General features: G+C 29.7%; 1 protein-coding gene and 1 non-coding gene across 3 annotated transcripts; one reads left to right on the top strand and one right to left on the bottom strand.

Moving 5' to 3' along the window:
• Positions 1–625: 625 nt before the first annotated feature.
• Positions 626–5,219, bottom strand: MS2 (Jojoba acyl CoA reductase-related male sterility protein). Of its 2 annotated transcripts, XM_020373752.3 has the most exons (10): positions 4,937–5,219; positions 4,408–4,806; positions 4,080–4,183; positions 3,575–3,774; positions 3,391–3,491; positions 3,077–3,290; positions 2,730–2,891; positions 2,164–2,245; positions 1,624–2,021; positions 626–979 (listed from the first exon to the last, which is right to left on the bottom strand). In XM_020373752.3, exons 2-10 carry the CDS (start codon positions 4,802–4,804, stop codon positions 811–813), a joined length of 1,827 nt encoding a protein of 608 aa, XP_020229341.1. In that variant the 5' UTR covers positions 4,805–4,806; positions 4,937–5,219; the 3' UTR covers positions 626–810. The 2 variants fall into 2 exon arrangements, with proteins under 2 accessions (XP_020229341.1, XP_082915540.1); XM_083059414.1 differs by having other exon boundaries at positions 4,408–5,219.
• A 4,103-nt stretch (positions 5,220–9,322) lies between these two features.
• Positions 9,323–9,394, top strand: TRNAG-UCC (transfer RNA glycine (anticodon UCC)). The gene has a single exon. It is a non-coding gene; the product is annotated as a tRNA-Gly (tRNA).
• The last annotated feature ends 11,483 nt before the right edge of the window (positions 9,395–20,877 follow it).

Raw genomic sequence — 20,877 nt, 5'->3', positions numbered from 1 at the left:
TATTTATATATATTTAAAGATCAAAATCATAGTAAATAATTAAATTCAAGGACTTATTTAACATTTTGTGAACTTTTTTTTTTTTTTTTTTTTTACAAATTCTTAATTTTAAGGACCAATATGATATCACATTACACAGTCAATAATCAAGAATGAGTGTGTATTTTATTAATTTTGTTAGTGATTACAAATTAGATTTGTAAAATTTTTCTGTATATCAAAAATAAAAATTCATATTGAAAAACTTTTTGAAGTTTAACAAAATTACATTTTGGTTGTGTTGTCAAAACTATCCACTCCTTCAAATTTAAATTTAACATGTAATTTTAAGTTTTACACTCTGCCATGTTTGCACTTTTAAGTCATTAATAATACAGCTTCGAAATTCTTCTCACCAGTGCTTGAATATTATTTTACTCTATCAAAATGATATAGGGATAAAAGGAGACCTATTTGCTGTGTTTTACAAAGAAAAATCCAACAAAAGATCTTAGTAAGTAAAAATCCTTGGAACAAGCAGAAGTGAGAGTATCATGAGTGAGATTTATATATGATCCAATAAGTACTTAGCAGAATAAATTAAAAAAAAAAAAGAAAAAAAAAAGGAGAGGGCAGGGACAAGGGGAGAATTCAATTACAGAAATTTGATTATTCTTATTCTTATCATTAGATTACATTATAAATAATGAAGCATGTACTTCTTGTATTTGTTGCTACACCCTATAGGGTTCAAGGAAAGAAAGAAAAGCACATATTTTAATACAGATTGTTGCAGCATAAGACTAGTGATTACAAGGCACAAGATGTGAGTCACTGACTACCCATTCCTCTCCCCTTCATAACATGTCTCCTAAGGCCAGGTATATGGACATTGGTGATATAGTCTTTCCAATCAATGCTCTCTACATCAAACCTAAACACCCTCTTTTCTTCTTCAGACATGCTTTCCATCAACCTTTGTGTGTTACTGTTATCAAACCTGCATCAGTTATTGGCTAAAAATCAGTAATTTATTCCCCATAATATGTACAATTTTTGTATTTTTATTTTTAATAAATATTGACAGTGTAGAGGATTTTTATACTGTTATTCCATTACAAATTGTAATGTATAATAATTTATAACCTTTATAATAATTATTTTAAAAGTCATGTCTATCTAAATTTTTAATTGGGTGAGTGTAATTTTTTTTTTATTGATTGATAGTATTTTATATGAACAATGTACGTCTATTAAACTCTCTTTTTGAAAAAAAATAAGCTCTTAATTGTGTAAAATAACTTTACAATAATTATTATAAAAATCATATCAATATAATTTTTTATTAGTTGATTGTATAAAACTACCGTATACAAATTGTACATGATCATTAAATCTTTTATTTTACACCGAAACAACATAAAAATTAAGAGAAATAATAAGTAATGCACTTGGTGTAATTTAATCACAAACCAACATTTATGATTAATCGTTAATTTTTGTAATAATTTAATCATAAACCAACATTTATGAGAGTACATGATCATTAAATTCAAAAATTAAACTCTTATTTTTGCTTCTTTTAAACCTGAGTCACTAGTGCTGCCACTAGTTGAAGAGTGTGAAATTAGATGAGTATCTAACCTTCCACCATAAAATGTGTATGGTTCATAAATGTTGGCCAAGTACTTTGCTTGCTCCACTGATTTTCTGCACATGTTTTCAAGTTTCTGAGACATCTTCCCCTTTGAGGAGGCCATAGCTGTGAGGCCTCTTTTCTGAATAGCATCCCTCCACAGGTGACCAGAGAATTCCTCTGTGGAGCTAAACAACTTCATCAGTGGAACTTGAATTGGCCTACCCTTTGAGTCAATGCAAGGTGAGGAACTGTAATGTTCATAGAGAAGCCTTGCAAGGTCCTGGAAGACTAGAGGGTTCACCACTGATGAAGCAATTTGGTACACATTGATATCTGGCTTTTGGTTCTCTCCATGCCTTGCCATTGCTGCCAAGGTTGCATTGACAACCATGTCAGCTGGGACCTATGATGAGGCAAATGAGCAACTGTTTAGTGTGAGAAATGAGAATTATTAACTAATCCATGGAGTTGAAGAATTGTTTAATTCTCTTATGCTTTTCAGGTAATGGATTGTGTGAAAAATCTAATACTTTAATGTCACTTACCACATCTAGTACCCCATTTGGGTCTACCAAGAAACCAGTTAGCTGCCCTTTCCCATAGCATAGAACTATTGGATCCATCATCCTGGTAAAAGAAAAACTTTTAGTTCTATCATACAAATTTACAGTGCAAGTTGTTTAAGATTTTTTTTCCCAAAAAAAGAATTTTTTTTTTGCTATAAGAGATTAAGAGACACTTTTGAAATATGTTAATGTATTTGGTAAGCATTTAAAATATAGTTCAGTAGACATGCCCTTTTCGAAAAAAAAATTACATTTTCAATTAATCAGAAATTATTTTTAATATGATTTTTAAAGTGGTTATATAAAAGTTAAAAAACTTATTATATGGTTTTACATTATCAATGTACATATTATTTATTCTTTAAAGTAAATTAGAATTTGAAAAAAAAAATCAGATCTTTGATTATTTTGAGAGGTAATAACTAATAACTTCTGAAAAGTATGTAAAATAAAATTACTTTTTGTTCTATCTTAAAATCATATTTTTTAAGCTTAAACAAATGTTCCTAAGTTCTTTTCCTTTTGAGAAAGAAGTGCTAAGTTACCTATTTCCTTCCATCCACCCAGGAAATGGTTCACTGAAAGTGCTCTCAATAACACTTGGTCTCATTACAACAACTGGAATATCCCCTCTCAATTTGTCAATCATCATTTCTCCCATAGCCTTTGTGAACACATAAGTATCCTGCCACCCATATCTTCTGGCCCTGTATAAGAAGAAATAACTCAACAATCAAATTAGATAATGAATTTTAAGATCAAAATCTAAATAGGAGGGTGAATCTTTGTGTTTCTACAGTTTTCTTGATCTTTTTACCAAAAGAAGAAAATCGATATTAAGGATTGCGATATGGTAACCACAATTTAAAACCTTAATAAAGACACTCAATACCTCTCTAGACCAATCTCCTTCATCTTCTGAGCTAGTAAGTTGTCTTCAATGTTCCCTTTGTAATTTGAAACAAGATTTATTTCTCCTTCAATATCCAATGTAGGAAGGTATTTTTTTGGTGAAACTTCAGATATAAACTTTTCTTTTGCTATGCAATCTCCAATGCTAAATGGTCTTTCCATGATCCTACCTTGCCTTTGTCCATTGACATATGCTGCACACATTACATGCAAGGATTTTTTCATTTTGGTATACAATGTAAATCACACTTGGCACATTGAATTGAGTTTTTAAACCCATTCTTGCATTTTTACCTGTGGAAACATGCAGAAAGAGCTTAAGCATCTTGCACTTTTTGGCAATGTTCATAAGGTGGCAAGGCCCTATGGTGTTTATGTTGATAGCAGTATCATATCTGATCACATTAGTCAAATGATTACACAGAAAAAATGGGAACTTATCATTGATGGAGAAGCTTTTGGAGAGTTAGAAGCTAACCTTTCATCAAATGTTGTATTAGCTGCAGAATTTACAATGACATCTACCTCATCTGCAATAACATTAGATATATCTTCATCTAGTCCAAGGTTGTGTTCACAAACATTGCCTACAACAGGAACTAGTTTGCTCAACATAAAGGCTTGGTATGATTTTCCATGGATTTGTTGAAGGCATCTGAAAAGTTCTGTGTCTATGATCTAGAGCACACACAAAATTTTAATGAGATCAAGAAATAAAGCCATGAACCTTCACGAATTCAAACTGAAGAAATAAGGGTTTGTTAGCGTGAGAAAACATTTCCTATTAATTTCTATTTCCAAAATTACAAAAATATCATCTTATCTTCACTTTGCTTTGTATTTTCAAAGATTCGTATAAAAACAGTGCAAACAAAAGAAATCATGAAGAAAGTGAAACTAATGTGCCACTTTTGTGATTATATGTGGAAATATAAAAAAATTTCTCAAACCAAATAAGCTCTAAAATTTCATAAAAACCATACTTCATTTTGCAATCTCTCCATTGCAGTTTGCTTATTCTCTGCCTTGATCAAAAGGTACATTTTCCCCACATCTGGTTCTGTCCTTAGAATCTTCTCAATAAAAACTGAATTAATAGCAAATAAATGTCACTATATATCATAGTCAAAACCAATTAAACCGTTGAGATGCTTAGAACCTGTTTGGATACATATTTAAAAGTTCATATACAAAAAATAGAGAGTATTTTTTAAGTAAAGAAATTCTCAAAAATTCTTTTAAGTTTGTATCCAAACATACTCTTGGCATATTATCTCCATTCTCCACAAAATGACTGTATTATCTAGATACCTTTAGCTAGAAAGCCAGTTGCCCCGGTAATGAAAAACTTTTTCCCTCTCAGAAATTTAACAATGCCTATTCCATCTTCCAAGCCTATCAATGTAGAAGATGTTGGTCCACCATAAGGCACCAAATCCTTCACCACAATCTCAGCCTGGCTTTTCCCATTTGGTGACAAGACCAAGCTTCCAGAATCCATTTGAGTTGCAGCTGCATGATCTGTGCCAACCAACGATGATCTTTCTGTCAACACAGAAGACAAGCTTGAGGACTTGATCACATTACCACCCCCTTGGCAGAACACAACATTGGTATTCCTCCTTGCAAGGTGCCACTCATTGTTTTGTTGCACTCCAATGAGTTTACTAAGCAAACTTGAGGAATGGCCTATGGACAAGACCCCCATGACTAGCAGGAAAAATGAGAAACAAAGTTAAGAGAAAAAGGGTAGTGCTAACTAAAGGTGGTGCAGTTAAAATTGGTTGACTTAGCTAACTTCTAGATGAACAAAAAAGAAAAGCAAGTAAACAAACTCAACTCTATAAGATAAGAGGAGGGTGTGGTTGGTTTGGTGCACAAAGAGAATGAATGAGGAGAGGAGTATGAAGGGGAAAAGAAGGGTAGGGTGGATTTAAGGGTGAAGGAGATGAGGGTTAGGTGCTTATAATATTGTTTTTGTGAAATGTGAGAGTATATCTCATGACAAACTCTCTTTTTGCCACATTTGTCACACCTCACATGAAAGCATGCACCTTAAGCTTAGATAGCGGGAGCTCTCTTTCTTTCTCTTGTTTGATTATTCTCTTCTTGTTGAGTGGTGGTTTCCATGTTCTATTCTTTGCTAGAAAATATAGGGGAAGAAAGGGTGTGAGAAACTGGTTGGTTTTGGTTTTCCTTGAGATGCAACTTTGGTTTAGCCACCTCTGATATTAAGGTTAGTCAACTCAAATTACAATCTTTTATTATTACTAATAAAAAAAGTACTCGGTGTTTGCACTGTATCAAAAGAAAAAAAATTAATCATTTTTATGAGTAGTTATTTGAGTATAGTTTCACAATAAAATTAAAAAAAAAAAAAACTGAGTAGTTATTTGTGAGTGATTTCAAAATAAAATAAGAAAAAAAATATTAACATAGAAAAAGGTAGTTTTAAGATGTTGTAGAAAATAAATAAGAGATGAAATGGTCATATAAAAATGAAAATTAAAAATAATTATAAAAGGGATATTTTTTATATAATGGTATAAATTATTTTACAAATTTGGTCGTCTATTTTTTTTTCTTTTCATAAATTTTATTTAATTATGTAATTTTAATTTATTATCTATTAACTTAACAGTTGACAATGTTATTTAACACAGCAAAGATATTGACGTGGCATGTTGATGTGATAGTGTATAATATTATAAGAGTATTATCACACTAAAATTTCTTAGATGACAGATAAGAAGCTTCAAATGCGATAATCATAAATATCAAATGATACATTCTTTTTAGTGCATGATAACTATGTGACATTCACATGTATCATGTCACATGCATACATGTGATATCCACATGTATTATATGACATCCATTTAATGTGTTTAAGTGTATTTTTATAGTTTAAATTCATTATTGTTATTTTTTCAGCAAAAAAATTATTATTATTTTTAATTTATAATAAAAAATTGATTTTAAAAAATTTATAAATTAATACATACGATAACGAATTTAATATATTTATTGACTTTATTTTTTGTTTTAATACAATTATTTATCTTATAACTAATGTAAATGATATTTGAGGTAATTACATATTATTATTTTTTTGTCTTATTGACTAATGCTAATATATAATATTTTTCTATTAAAAATTTATTATTTATTATAATTTTAAATTATTTTCATTAAATAATTTCATGTAATTTTATTCAAAATAATGTTATTGTAATAATTGGTTTATAATATATAGTGTGATAATTGACTGGTATTTTATTTTTACTCCACTATTTATCTAAATTAACTCATTAAAATGTTGGTAGAAAGATATAAAAAAGATAAATGAATATATTTGTTCAATTTGTTTGGATGAAGTTTTGTCCAAATTTCCAATTGTAAGAAAATTGTAAAGGAAAAAAAATAGTAAAATGTATAAATATTAATTAGCAATGTGAATTAAGGTATGCCAATAAAGTGTACACGAATGATGAAGAAAAAAATTTAACTAGTCAATAAATATGTGATAGGAAAGATGAATCTAAAAGGGAGTGGCAAGAGTGACTAAGAAGAAAATTTTGTAAAGGATTTTTAGTAATTATCTGTTGTTAGGGATGACAATGGGCGCCCATGGGGTGAGTAATAGTAAACCCCCCCCACCCCGCTGAATGAAAATTGGCCCCATACTCACCCCATATCCGCGCGGATATCCATTAAGCGGATATCCATGAATTTCTTGAATACCCACGAATATCCACGGATATCCATGGATATGTATAAAATTTTTAAGAAATTAAAAAAATTATATTACAAATAATTTTAAGTTTATATTTTAATGTCATTGAAATATTAAAAATAAAAATTCAATGTTAATTTTGAACTTTTATTTAACGTTAATTTTGTTGAAATAATAATAAAAATTCAAGATAATCAATAACTTAAAATATATCAATCTCACAAGTAAGTTAAAGTCTCATCACAAAGCTACAATAATTCAATCTCATAATTCCAAATGAAAGTAAATAACTTAAAATACATAAATCTTATTGGTCCAATCAAAGCTAGAAAATTAATCAAATTACATCCAACATAATTCTATAACATGCTTAACACATGTCGGTAACTTCATTAACCTCACTTTTGTAAGAAAATAAGATGAGAGAGTGTAGTTTTAGGGTTATGTGGTACAAGGATAATTAGGATATTTAAGAAATAATATTAATCGGGTACCCGCGGGTATGGATATCATCATACCCGCCCCTGCCCCATTTATAAACGGGTAAAAAATTATCCGTCCCCATTATTTGCGGGTACCCAATTAGCCTATCCATTTATTATCCGTAGCGGGTTTTATCCACAGATACCCGCGAGTGCGGGTATTTTTGCCATCCCTATCTGTTGTCATTAAAGAAATGTAAGAGAAGAAGAAATAAAAGAGTGAGAGAAAAAGTAATTCATTATATCATATATGAAAATAAAAACAAATAATGTGTATAGCCAATATTTTTTTACAGCATAATAGTATTAAATGTGTTATTTAATTGTGACCTACAATAATATTGTAATTCTAAGAGATTATTCATAGATAATAATATATAGATATAGCCATATAGGTAGGAAGTATACGAATTTTAAAGATTTGAAAATTTTTGGAAAAAAAATGGGCCAAGATTATTTAATTTTGAGAGAAAAAAATCAATCTATTTAATTTTGAGTGGAAATTTTTTCAGCACTATTCTAACTTTAATATAGATATATAGATATAAATAGAAAGCGTTTGAATTTTAAAAAATTGAAAAGTTTTAGATAAAAAAAAAAAAAAAAAAGTAGGTCCAAACTATCTAATTTTGAGTGAGAAAATTTTTTAAGAGACTATTCCAGTGTAGATATACGTATAGATATATAGATAGGAAGCATTTGAATTTTAAAAGTCTAAAATATTTTAAAAAGAAATAGGTCTATAATTTGAGAAAAATTTGTAAGAGATTATTTTATTTTTAATTTATTAATTACTAAGAAATTTGTTTTATAATTAATAGGAAACGTTACACTTTTAAAATCCTGAAAAGTTTTTAAAAAATTGACCTAAAATATTAAATTTTGAGTGAAAAAAAGTTTAAAAAACTATATTCTAATTTTAATAAGAGTTAATCACCTATAAATTACCAGTGTAAAGTTTTTTTACACTGACAACCAATTGTATCATTTAATTGTGTTATGTCACTGTAAACACATTTACTTTTAACAGTGACATGACACAATTCAAAAAATATAAGGGAACTGTTACGGTAACCATGAAAACTGAAGGATTTTGGTATATCACATTATGTGAACAAATAAATTTTAAAAAATAAATTTAAAATAACATAAATTTTAAATTAAAAAATTGTATAAAATAAATCAATTAAAAAGACTAATTCAAAACAAAATAATCAAAAGGTCAATTTTCATAACAAATTTTATCTATATGTGACCAAATTAAAAAATTAAAAACAAAAAATTATAATAATATTATAAAAACATTAAAATAAAAAAATAAATAATATAACTGAAAAACTAATTTATACTATAAATTTAAAAAAGTTATCATCAAAGAAAAACTAAAACATATCATCAAAGAAAAACTAAAACATATTAACAAAATATTAATATTAAATTTTTTAATTATAATAAATGCTATATTAAGATATAAATTAAAAAATATAAAAATAATATAAAGATATGGATAAATTATTAAAAATATTAAATTAAAATAAAAATAAAACAAGTAATTACAAAAATAAAAATAAAAATAAAACGACTGTTCCGGTACCCCATAATTATAGTGGGTACCATAGAATTTCTCAAAATATAATTGGTTGTCAGTGTAAAAAAACTTTACACTAGTAGTGTATAGATGATTAACTCTTTTAATAATATGTAGATATATAAGATGAAGTCAAATAATTACATAAGAATTAAGAAAATTTAAGTAACATTTGACATAAGAATAGTTTAATATGTTTTGTTCTCTTTGATTTCATCCTTTTAATGAGAACTAAGATACACCATTTTTTTTTAAATCTTTCATCCTGTTCCTCACCATTTACCAAATGCAACCTTAGCATCACAACACAATCACATGTTTGAACGCAAGTAAGTGCATCTTTATATTTTAGCAGAATTAGAACAAAAACGTTAATTTTTATTTATAACTATAATAACGTATAAATTGAGTTAAGAGCTCGCGTTTGTAGTCCAACGGTTAGGATAATTGCCTTCCAAGCAATAGACCCGGGTTCGACTCCCGGCAAACGCACTTTTATTTTGATTTTTAACTTTTTATGCTATTTTGTAATTTCATGTATGGTTCTTAGAGCAACTCCCAATCAATATTTGCTCCAATGGAAATTGCTTCCCCTCTCTCTCTCCATTGGAGGTGCTCTAAGAGCACTACCAATGGGGATACTTATTGTGTATCTTAAGAATAAGCAACAATGCTTACAAAAAACTCCCATTAGAGTGATCCTACGTGGCAAGACAATTTCTTAAATTTTTAGCTCTATTGCTTGGAGAAGCAACGGTGCTTAGCACTCAGAAATTTGAATTAGAGAGGTTCAATTGGTTGACGTTGATCCAAGGTGGAACATGGACAAAGGTTTTGGAAACCAGAAAAATAGATAAATCTTCCTTCACCTAGTTCTCCCTCTGGTGGCCATGTTCTCAGTCGCCAACGCACGTCCAGGCGGAGGGTTTTCGACGCCGGCCGCGCGAAGTCGACCGGGCACACGATGGTGGTGGCGATAACTGTCTGCGTCGCGAGCATCTCCGGGAACCTCTGTCGCGCGTCTACATGGTCATCTTTCGCGCGCATCTCCGAGAAGATCTCCTCAGTCATGCATCTATGGCCGACCAGACCCACTTAGTCGCGCGCGCATCCCAGGCCCACTAGACCCCCATTGACGCGCGCGGCTCTGCCGACCAGACCCTTTCTAGCGTGAGCGACACCACTGACCAGACCCCTTCCGTCGCACGCGCGTCTCCGTCGAGACCTCCTCTAGCACGTGCGCGTCTCCACCGACCAAACCCCCACTGGCGCGCGGCTTCGCCGTCCAAACCACCACCAGCACGTGCACGTCCATCGAGACCCTTCAGTCGCCCGCATCTCCCCCGACCAGACCCCTTTTGCACTGAACTTCGGCTGACCAAACCTCAACCATCTCCAGGGTCACTCATGGTGAAACTTTGAGAGAAAGAGAGAGTGAAGAGAAAGAGAAAGATACGTGAGAGATGTGAGAGACAAGAGAAAGAGAAAGAAACGTGAGAGATGTGAGAAAAGTGAGACTTGAATGAAAAATAAAAAGAGACGTTGATGTTAAAAAATTATCATAAAATGTAGTGTGAGGTGTCAAAAAGTGTAGTATGAGTTGTAAAAAAGTAGGGGTGCTTATAAGCAATTTTCATTGAAGCAAAAATTGTAAAATTATAGTATGAGTTGCTTATGAATGACGTGACACAGTAGGACCCATTTAAAGTGGTTGGGAGTTGCTTATACGCAATTCCCATTGTAGATGCTCTTATAGTGTAGCTTAAAAATAAGAATCGGTGCTTACAAGAAACTCCCAATGGAGTTATCCTACCTGGCAAGAGAAGATCCAAAATTTTTGGCAGAGTTGCTTGTAGAAGGGAGGGAGCTTAACACTATGAAATGTAAAAATGAAGAGTTTTGATTGGTTTTTCCAGATCCAAGGGGGAAACAACATATTCATAAAAAGTAAAAATAAAAAACTCTGTTTCTCACCCGCGCGCACGACTACGCGACCGGACCCCCTCCCCCGCGCCGCAACCAAACCCCCCACGTGTCGCCTCCACAACCAGAAACCCCCTCCCCACGCGCACCTTCGCGTCTGGACCACCCCTGCGCGCAAGCCTCCATAGCCAGACAGCCCCCCACCCGCGTGAGCGCCTCTGCGACTGAACCACCCTCGCGCATAAGCCTCAACAGCCAACCCCCTCGCAGGCGTGCCTCTACGGCCGGAACCCCCTCCCTGCACACTCCTCCGCGGCCGGACCACCCTGCACGCACAAGCCTCCACGACTAGACCCCACCCCCTCACGCGCGCGTGCCTCCATGGCCAAAACCACCTCCCCGCGCGCGCCTCCTTGGCTGGACCCCCACTGGCGCGCACACCACCGTGACCAGATACCCTCCCCCCCACGCGCGCTTCCATGACTAGACACCCCCCCCGCGCGCCCAGACCTCCATTCCGGGTGGCCATGGTGAGAGAGAGGGGAAGAGAAAGTGAGAGAAGAGAGAATGAGACGTAGAGTGAGAGAAGAAAAAGTGAGAGAAGAGAAAGTGAAGGAAGAGAGAGTGAAACTTCCGAAAAACAAAAAAAAAGACGTTGAAATTTTGTCCATAATAATTAATTTTATAAAAAATTATCATAAAGTGTAGTGTGAGGTGTCAAAAAGTGTAGTATGAGTTGTAAAAAAGTAGGGGTGCTTATAAGCAATTTCCATTGAAGCAAAAATTGTAAAAATATAGTATGAATTGCTTATGAGTGACGTGGCACAGTGGGACCCATTTAAAGTGGTTGGGAGTTGCATATAAGCAACTCCCATTCTAGATGCTCTTAGTTCTTAGTTCTCACTAATCTGGTTTTATATTTATCTTCATACATGATGTTTATGAAATTTGTGTATTATACTTGTATCTGTTTAAAAAAATTAATAAAATATTTTTTAAAAAATAAAAATATTAAAAGAGTAAGAATTTTAGTATAAAATAATAATTATAAAATTATATTAATTAAATTTTATTTGACATAATTTTAAATAGAGTAATAATTATATAAATATTGAGTCAATTTTTTAAAAAAATTGTTTTTAGAAATTTAAAGTAGGTAAGAGTACAAATTTTCTTGCTTTTAGAATAAGATACTATCAATATTTGATTTTGTATCATAACTTTTTCCTATAAATAGAGATCTCATGAATAAAATTAAATTATGCTCCTTTGTGAAAAATATAGCTTTACAAAATACAAATACAAAATAATTCATCATTAGTATCTAGAAAAGGTTCTTACCAATTATAGATATGGAAGTCAAAACAAACTTTTTACAAATTTTCCCTCTTATTATCTTTGATGAGGCAAACTATAATCTTTAGGCAGTGAGAATAAAGACATATGTAGAAACTTTAAATCTCTGGAGAGCCAAGGAAGAAAATGGTGATGTTTTTGCATTGTCAAACAATTCCCTATAATCCAAATGAAAATTTACAAAGAGAGGAACATCAAGAAGGCAAAGGCAAATAGTTTTCTCTTTGCCTATGTCTCACAAAATGTTTTCACCAAAATCATGACTATCAAACTTCTATTAAAAGAATTTTGGGATTATATGAAGGAAGAATATGTTAGAAAGAATGAAGGAGTCTGAGAGAATCAAACAATACTCAAACAAATTGTTTAGCATTACTCATAAGGTACAATTACTAGAAATACAATTTCTTGATTATAGAATTGTTGAAAAACTTATAGTAACTATACCTAAAAGATACGAAGCTTTAATAACATCCTTGGAGAACATAAAAGATCTTAATAAGATGACATTGGTAGAGGTATTACATGCATTGCAAGCATTAGAATAAAGGAGGTTTATGAAACAAAAAAGAATTGTATATTTAGTCAAATAGAAGAACAACAATGGTGGAAAAAGCAAGAATAAGGAATTATTCCAAGAAAACGACCAAAATAATAACACTTAATTTTTCATCATGTTCTTATTATAAAAAGACTAATCATCCACAACAGAGATCTTAGCGGAGGTCTGACGCAAAATGTTACATGTGTGGGCATTTATGACACATGAAAAATATATGCAAATCTCACGAACAATTAGAAGAAATCAATATTGTTGAAAATCAACAAGAAAAGTAGGAAGAACAACTACTCTCAATATCATGCTTTATGACCAATAAATCAACAAACTGATATCTCTAAAGTTCAAATGGGGAATGGATCATACCTTGAGGTAAAAGGCAAAAGAACAATTGCTTTTATAAAAGTCATTTAGGTTCAAAATTAATATATGATATTTTATACATTTCTGGTATTAATCAAAATTTGTTGAGTATTTCTCAATTATTGGAAAAGGATACAAAATGTTATTTTGTATTTGTATTTTTTAAAATTATATTTTTATCAAATGAGTATAATCTAATTTTATTAATGAGGTCTCTATTTATAAAAAAATAAAAAAAAATAAAAAAAAAAAGTTGTGATACAAAATCAAAATTTGTTGAATGCTTCCGATATTAATCAAAATTTGTTAAGTGTTACTCAGTTGTTTTTGTAGGTTCCTTTTTCTCTCATTGTTCTATGCATTTTTTAGTTTCAAATTTTGGATTTTGTTTCGTGTTGAATGCACAATGAGAAGGATATAGGACAAGAGGCAAAGAAGAATTTGGAGTAAGAATTGATGCATAGTAAAACCTTTTCATACAGAATGGGATGCTTCCGTTCCAACATGTTGCAACTTGCAACCCTTCAATAATCTTCATTTTGACTTTGATTTTTTTATTATTGTTTTATGATTTTTAATTATATGAATTTAAGTGTAGTTGTTTTGATGGCTAACAAGATATTGTGACACCTTTAAGTTATTAAAATCATTCCTTTCTATGTGTAACCTAACAAAATGTAGTTATTATTTATATAATATTATAAAATATAATAATTTCTGTTCCTGCTAAGAACACTCCTTCTTTCCATCCTCTTGACTAGTCTCTTAAGTTTCAAGTGCTGACTGAGTCCTGTCTTCGAGTGGTGGGGAGGGTACCTGCAATGGCATTCCGATGCTCAAGTGAGTATTCGGTACAGAGAAATAAAGGTTATTGTATTAAATAATCATATATGTCCCATCAGTCCCATCAATAACATATTTATAGTGACGTTCTTGGGCCTGGTCAGCTTTTTGGATTATTAGGCTGGTGCACAAGGTTTTGCACACTGATTATAGCTGACATGGATGTGTTTAATGTAATTAAAACTTGCTTTACTTTACCTCATGGATATTTGTTATAGTCGAATACCCATTCGGTATATTCTTCGGCTAAAGGGGTATTCGGCATGTTCATTGGTTGAGGGGGTGCTCGGCCTGTTCATTGGCCGAAGGGGTGTTTGGCCTATTCATTGGCCTGAGGGGTGTTCGGCCTGAGGGGGTACTCGGTCTATTCATTGACCTAAGAGGTGTTCGGCCTGAGGGGGTACTCAGCTTATTCATTAGCTTGAGAGGTATTCGGCCTGAAGGGGTACTCGGCCTATTCATTGGCCTTAGGGGGCACTCGATCTATTCATTAGCCTGAGGGGTGTTCGGCCTGAGGGGGTATTCGGGTATGTTTTGCGTTTTGGGTACTTCTCGGTCTTTTCCAAGGCCAAAGGGGTGTGTTCGGTATTGGTTTTGATCGGGTGGTGTATTCCCAGTACAATTTCGATATTACTAATACTAACCTGATCAAAAGATTTGGCAAGTCACGGAGTTGCAAGAGATTTGGGGGAGAAGTGAGGATAGAATAGCAAATTGGTAAAAAAAAAAGAAAAAAAAAGGAAAAGATAGATAAAAGAAAAAAAGAAATAAAAAAAAATATGTTGGATCTTTGATTAAAAATATAATATATCTAACTGTTGTGTTTTCTTTCTCACGGTGGGAGACTCATCAAAGGCTCTCACCCTAAAACCCATCTATGTTTAATATCATTTTGGCATTCAAGTGTTTCTTGTGTGTGATACTGTTTTGACAATTAGTAATTTGGTTGTGTTACCAAATCCAAATCCTACAAGTATCATTTATTTTGCATAAGAATGCACAAATAAATTTAACTTTTAGTTATATATGAGTTGGGGTTATGAGTGTTAACAATCCTATAAAATTGATGATACAAATTAAATTAAATTAATTAGGTTAGTTGTTTTTTTATATCAAATCAAATGCGAATCTTAAATTGGTTTGAATCACGGATTTACATTTTATAAATTTGATGATCCAACAATAGAATCAATTAAAATTAAAATTATTATTAGTATTATTATAAAATTAAAATACTTTTTTAATCTCTATAATTTTATTAACTTTATCTTTTAGTTCATATAGTTTAAAATAGATATTTTTATACCTATATTTATTTATTTTTTTAATTATCTTTAATTTTTTCTATAAATTTCTTTACAACTTTGTTTTTGTGTAAGTGGTGTGAACTAATTAAATTCACGTGATAGTAATGTATTTGATTTTGTAGATGATAATATGTCACTTAATGGTTTAGGAGGGAAAAATGAAGAATTTAAATGGTTTTATGGACAATCAATATTTATTATGATTGAATGTGATCTAGATGAACAATCAAATTGTTGCTGATTACATAATAAACATTAAATGACACATTATTATCCAAAAATCCAAATACATTATCTTTACACATATTTAATAAGCCCACGTTATTCACACCAAAGTGACACTATAAATAAATTAATGGTAGAGACTAAATTAGTCCTTCTAATATTTATTTTCATATAATATATTGTTTGCATATTGACATACAAATTGAGAAGAAAAAAAATGCATAAAGGTTACCTTAGTTTTAAATGTTATACTACTTTAATTTTAAATTTTAACTATATTTAAATACTTTAATCTCGTATTTTTTATATTTCTGTTTATTTATTATTGATTGTTGTTTAAACACCTAAAAAAATAGGTTTTGATTTAAATTTAAATTTGAGATAAAATAATGTCCCATTAACACAATAAATAATAAATTATAATATGATAAAATAATTATCTTATATTATTATATCATATTTTGACTCATTACTATTTTCCTACGAAGTTTTCCAAAAAAAAATATTCTCAAGAATTGTTTTGCAATTTTTTTTTTGCAATAATAAATTCACTGAAATTTTTTGCAAATTTATTTGCAAAAAATAATTTACAGAAATTTGCTACAAATTTTTTTATGAAGAATAATCTATAAGAAATTTTTGCAAATTTTTCTACAATTTTGATGATCATAAAAAAATTCATGATAAAAATTCATAGAAAATGCGGTAAGAACTTTCTCTTATTTCTTGCAAAAATAAATTCGCAGATAATATTCATTGGTATTATAATAAATGGTAGAAGAATTTCATAAGTAATTTTTCCTGGTAATTTTAATCCACAAGAAAAATAAAAAAATATTTAAATTTATGTTTAATAATTAGAAGTTTTAAATAAATAATATTATTTTACTAAATTGTTTATAGATATATCATTATAATTAATTTTAATTTTAAATTAAGTTAAATATATAAAATTTTGTAAATATGATAAATTAATGATAAGAAGTTTTAATTCAATGATAATTTATAAAATTTTAAAATTAAAAGTATTTACTTAACAAAATATTATTTTACTGAATTATTCATAAATATTTCATTGAAATTAATTTTAATATAAAATATTAATAAATTTAACATTTATTTTAATTAAATATATAAATCAATAATAATGAATTTTAATTTAATGATAGTTTTTAAAATAAAATTATTTAATAAAAAAATTATTTTTAAAACTAAATATTTTAAGAGTTAATATAATTTTGTAGTTCAAAATGATTGAATTTTTTTTTTCTAAGGACGTGATCTAATTAATATTTAAAGAAAATCTTAAGTCCTACATTGATTAGAAATAAGATAATTAAAAGTATATAAGTAGAAACAATACTCACCTTCCAAGTTAATTTTGTATGTTGAGTTAGATCTATAACCTTGCCATTTAATTTTGAGGCCTTGCTTGGTTGTTGAACTTTTTACGAGTGTTTCGTCCTGATGATTCCCTCTTACTGTAGCAAGTAGACACAAAGAATGCAAAAGAAAATGCAAGGTAGGAATGGATTGGATTTCCTTTTTTTCTTTTTGTTTTCTTTTTTTTTTTAATGGAACTTATACCCTCTTGTGCATACTTGTGCCATATGCATGTTATTGAATGAAGCTTTTATGTCAATGCTTAAAATGTAGATTAATTTTACTATCAAAAAATTAATCTATGCGCATTAATTATAGGCGTGGATTGTTAGCCTTTATAGCCATGTCGAATTTATTCTAGCTTTTGTTGTTTGAACTTGAGGTTTGTGTATTTTTCCCCTCTTGTCTGTATCGGATATGACATATTAGCCCTTAGATCAAGTGTACCTAGACTCTATTCTAGGACACCTCCGACTTCTTCCTGTGAGTGTTCACAGTGCATACTCCATATATCTCTTAACATTACCTCAATGTCATATGGATCAAAATAAAAGAAAGGAAGGGGATATATATTTTTTCTTTGCAAAAGTTTTGTTTGAAGAGATTTTTCAAAAATGGTTTGGCGTCTTGATCATTAAACATTTTGGCATTCCTCGCTCTTTACCCACTTGGATTGTAATTGGTTTAACCATGCCCCGCTCCATAATCCAGACTTGATTACTAGTGTCTTACTTTTCATAATTAACGCGCATAGGTCAATTTTCCTTTTTATTCTTTATTTATTTAACAAGAAGGAATTAATGCTCTAGATGAATGTAGGGGTGGCAAAATGGGCCGTGGCTCGCTGGCCCGCCAAAAATTGGCGGGTCGGACCCATCATTTCAGCCCGCCAAGCCCGCCCCGCCAAGCCCGCCAACCCGGCGGGCCAAATAGCGGGCTGGCCCGTCCAACCCGCCAAGCCCGCATAAGTAATAGGCTTAATATAAAAAAAAAAAAAAAAAAAAAAAAAGCAGGCCCAACAAAGCCCATTTCCAGCCACCAAAGAGCAAAACCTAAATCAATTTACTAAAATGAGACTTTACCCATTTGACAACACAATCTGCAATTGGAAACAATCATAAAATTTACTTTAATCAAAACGTGCAAAATAAATAATTGGTTTTTGAGATTGTTTTTGACATATCCAGTATAATTCTCTATATTATTAATTCATTTAATATCATTTTAAGAATAGCTATTAATTAAATTAATTTTTATTATACAAATTAATTATTTTTATCATATGATACTAGCGTAAAAAAAAAAAGAAGAAGACATTCTGTATTTTTATAAAAAAAAATTTCATTTTTTTTATTTAAACATAAAATATATATATATATATATATTTTTTTTTCAAAATATTTTTTGGGTAAACGGGCCGGCCCGCCGGCCCGCCAACCCATCCTTAGGCGGGGCGGGCTAGCATTTTTAGCCCGTTTTTCATTGGCGGGCCAAAACGGGGCGGGCTGGCCCGTTTTGCCACCCCTAGATGAATGTCATGCAAAGAGAGTTAAAATTTAATAAATATCAATCTCATTGATTTGTTTATCGATGAATGCTTAAATAGATTTTGACGGTATTGAGTACTAATCTATAGAAATTTTAAGGTGACTGATGTTTGTGTAAAACATGCCTTATTAATGCTCAAGTATATACTGTATTTTTTGTTCAAGACTTTCGTCTTAGTGCACTCATAATTTGTCCCAAAAAACTTTTATTAATAAAACATTTTTTGTCATAATAGGCTTTTTGTAAACAATGCATATTAGATTCGAAGAAGACTTGTTTTAACAAATGTATCAAAGTAAGGGTTCAACCATAATATTTCTTAAAATCGATTTGGACCTTTCTTTAGAGCCCAGGTACTGTCGTATATTAATTGAAGAAATTAATGGTGATTTAACACTCACAATTATGATAGAATTTCTTGTAAATTTAAAATTTGTAAGAAATTCAACAAAAAGATTTACATAAAAATTACTCTTGAATTATAAATTTGCAAGAAACTTTCTGTAACAATTTCTTTAAATTTTTTTATAATTTTTTTTTACATAATTTCTTGCGAAAAAATTCATAAGAAACTTTCTTGCGAATTTTTTCACAAGAAAATCTGCAGGAAAATTTTTTGCGAATTTTAAAATTTGCAAAAATATATTATCCACGAAAATATTATATGGAGAAAATTTTGCATAAAAATTTGTAAGAATCATGTTTGCTGCAAATTTTTATGTAAAATTCGCATAAAAAATCACATTTAATAAGAAAAATTCTAATAATCTAAGCAAACAATTAAGAAAAAGAATTAAGTCAAAACCTTGTTCACTCTGACCCAATTCTTTTTGAAAAAAAAAATTCATCAGCTCAATCTCTTTATTTTTGAAGCATCTATTTTTCATCTCTTTTAACATTCAAAATACTCTATTATTTAATTCAAAACCGTAAAATAATATTTAATAAATACTAATACACAATTTTATTTTATTTTTTAAGAATTAGAGTGTTACGGCAAGAGTTTTTTTTAACTTATTCTTACCTGCTGAAATTAAAAGAACATTGGTAACAAAAATTGAAGGAATTTGACATATATCAAGCCACATGTTTCAGCATAATTAAGATGTTTTTCATAGTAACATAATTTTCATGTTACTCCCTTCATTTTAAAATCAAGATTAAACGATACTCTCTCCATGTGTTTCGTATGCACAGTAAAAAATCGAATCTCTGTTAGTATTCCTCGAGAACTCCGTTACCTACTAATTATATTAGATCATGTTGATATAATAAACTATTTATTTTTATGTTGTAATAAATTCTAATTTAATGTATTAAAGAAATATTTAAAATTATTTAATATATCTTAACGCTTAAGCTTTAATTTGCTCTTAAATTATTATTAATTTTGTTTGACTAAGATAAAATAATTACAAACAATAAAAATTTAAAACATATAATAATAATAATAATAATTTATAACATCTATAACATATAATAAAGGAGATTATTTCATTTGGTGTATATATTTTTTAGATAATTTTACCTTTAAACATTTAAATAATTAAAAAATAATATTAAAAATTAATCATTCTTACAAGAATAAGACTTGAACTTAAAACATTTAGATTTAAAGATCAAATATAACACTAATTAATCTATAAATATTGATTATTTTAAATATTTTATTAAATAAAATATAGAGACACTAAGCACTTTCACCCGTTAATAATAATAATAATTTGAAGTTACATTGTGTGCATAATAAATTCATGTGAAGTCACGTATAACAAAAGAGAAAAGAAAGTATAATAAAGACTCAAATTTTACCAAAAAAAATAAAATAAAGATTCAAATATATGTAATACAAGAATTGATACACTAATATCATGATATAATAAAATCAAATAAAAAAACAAATACACTCTGCATGAATCATAATTTTAAAAATTAGACCAGTCATCAAATTGATTAAAGTATTAGATCAATGAGTCGAGGGTTGAATCGTGGATCATTAATTAAATCGTAAGATCTGATTTTTATTGATTTTTTTTAAAAAAATATTCATGTTATAAATATTTTATAATTATAAATTTTAATAAGTTCATATTGAATCTTAAATCTCAATTGTTATCTTATTTAAAATTATCTTTATTTTTAATCTATATAGAAAAATACATAAATAAGTTACATGTTGAATTATATAAATTAATATTAATTAAAAATATAAATAATATGTATAATAAAAAAATCTAAATCCAAGCCAAACTATGTAACATCCCGGAATTTCTACTATTACAATATCAATTATTATCTATTTTTATATATTTATGAAGATTATTTTTATAGTTAATTTTAGTTAATTAAAGAGGTTTTAATAGAATATTTTAGAGGTTTGTAACAATTTAAATTATTTGTGAAAGTTTTTATAAAATCCCGTTTCTTTTTACGCCGGAACGGGCTGTTCCAAAAGTGGAACGGGCCGT

Source organism: Cajanus cajan, chromosome 7, assembly GCF_000230855.2.
Source record: "Cajanus cajan strain Asha chromosome 7, NIPB_CcT2T_4, whole genome shotgun sequence".
In the NCBI taxonomy this organism is placed as follows: Eukaryota; Viridiplantae; Streptophyta; class Magnoliopsida; order Fabales; family Fabaceae; genus Cajanus; species Cajanus cajan.
The sequence above is the reverse complement of the archived record's forward strand: the minus strand, read 5'-3'. Positions and strand labels throughout refer to the sequence as shown.

Excerpts from the sequence above, each read along its gene's own strand:
- MS2 (XM_083059414.1), bottom strand. The coding sequence starts at position 4,804 with ATGGGGGTCTTGTCCATAGGCCATTCCTCAAGTTTGCTTAGTAAACTC. Across the intron at positions 4,184-4,407 it reads AACTGGCTTTCTAGCTAAAG|TTTTTATTGAGAAGATTCTA; the intron begins GTATCTAGATAA and ends CTATTAATTCAG. Across the intron at positions 3,775-4,079 it reads TGGAGAGATTGCAAAATGAA|ATCATAGACACAGAACTTTT; the intron begins GTATGGTTTTTA and ends TGTGTGCTCTAG.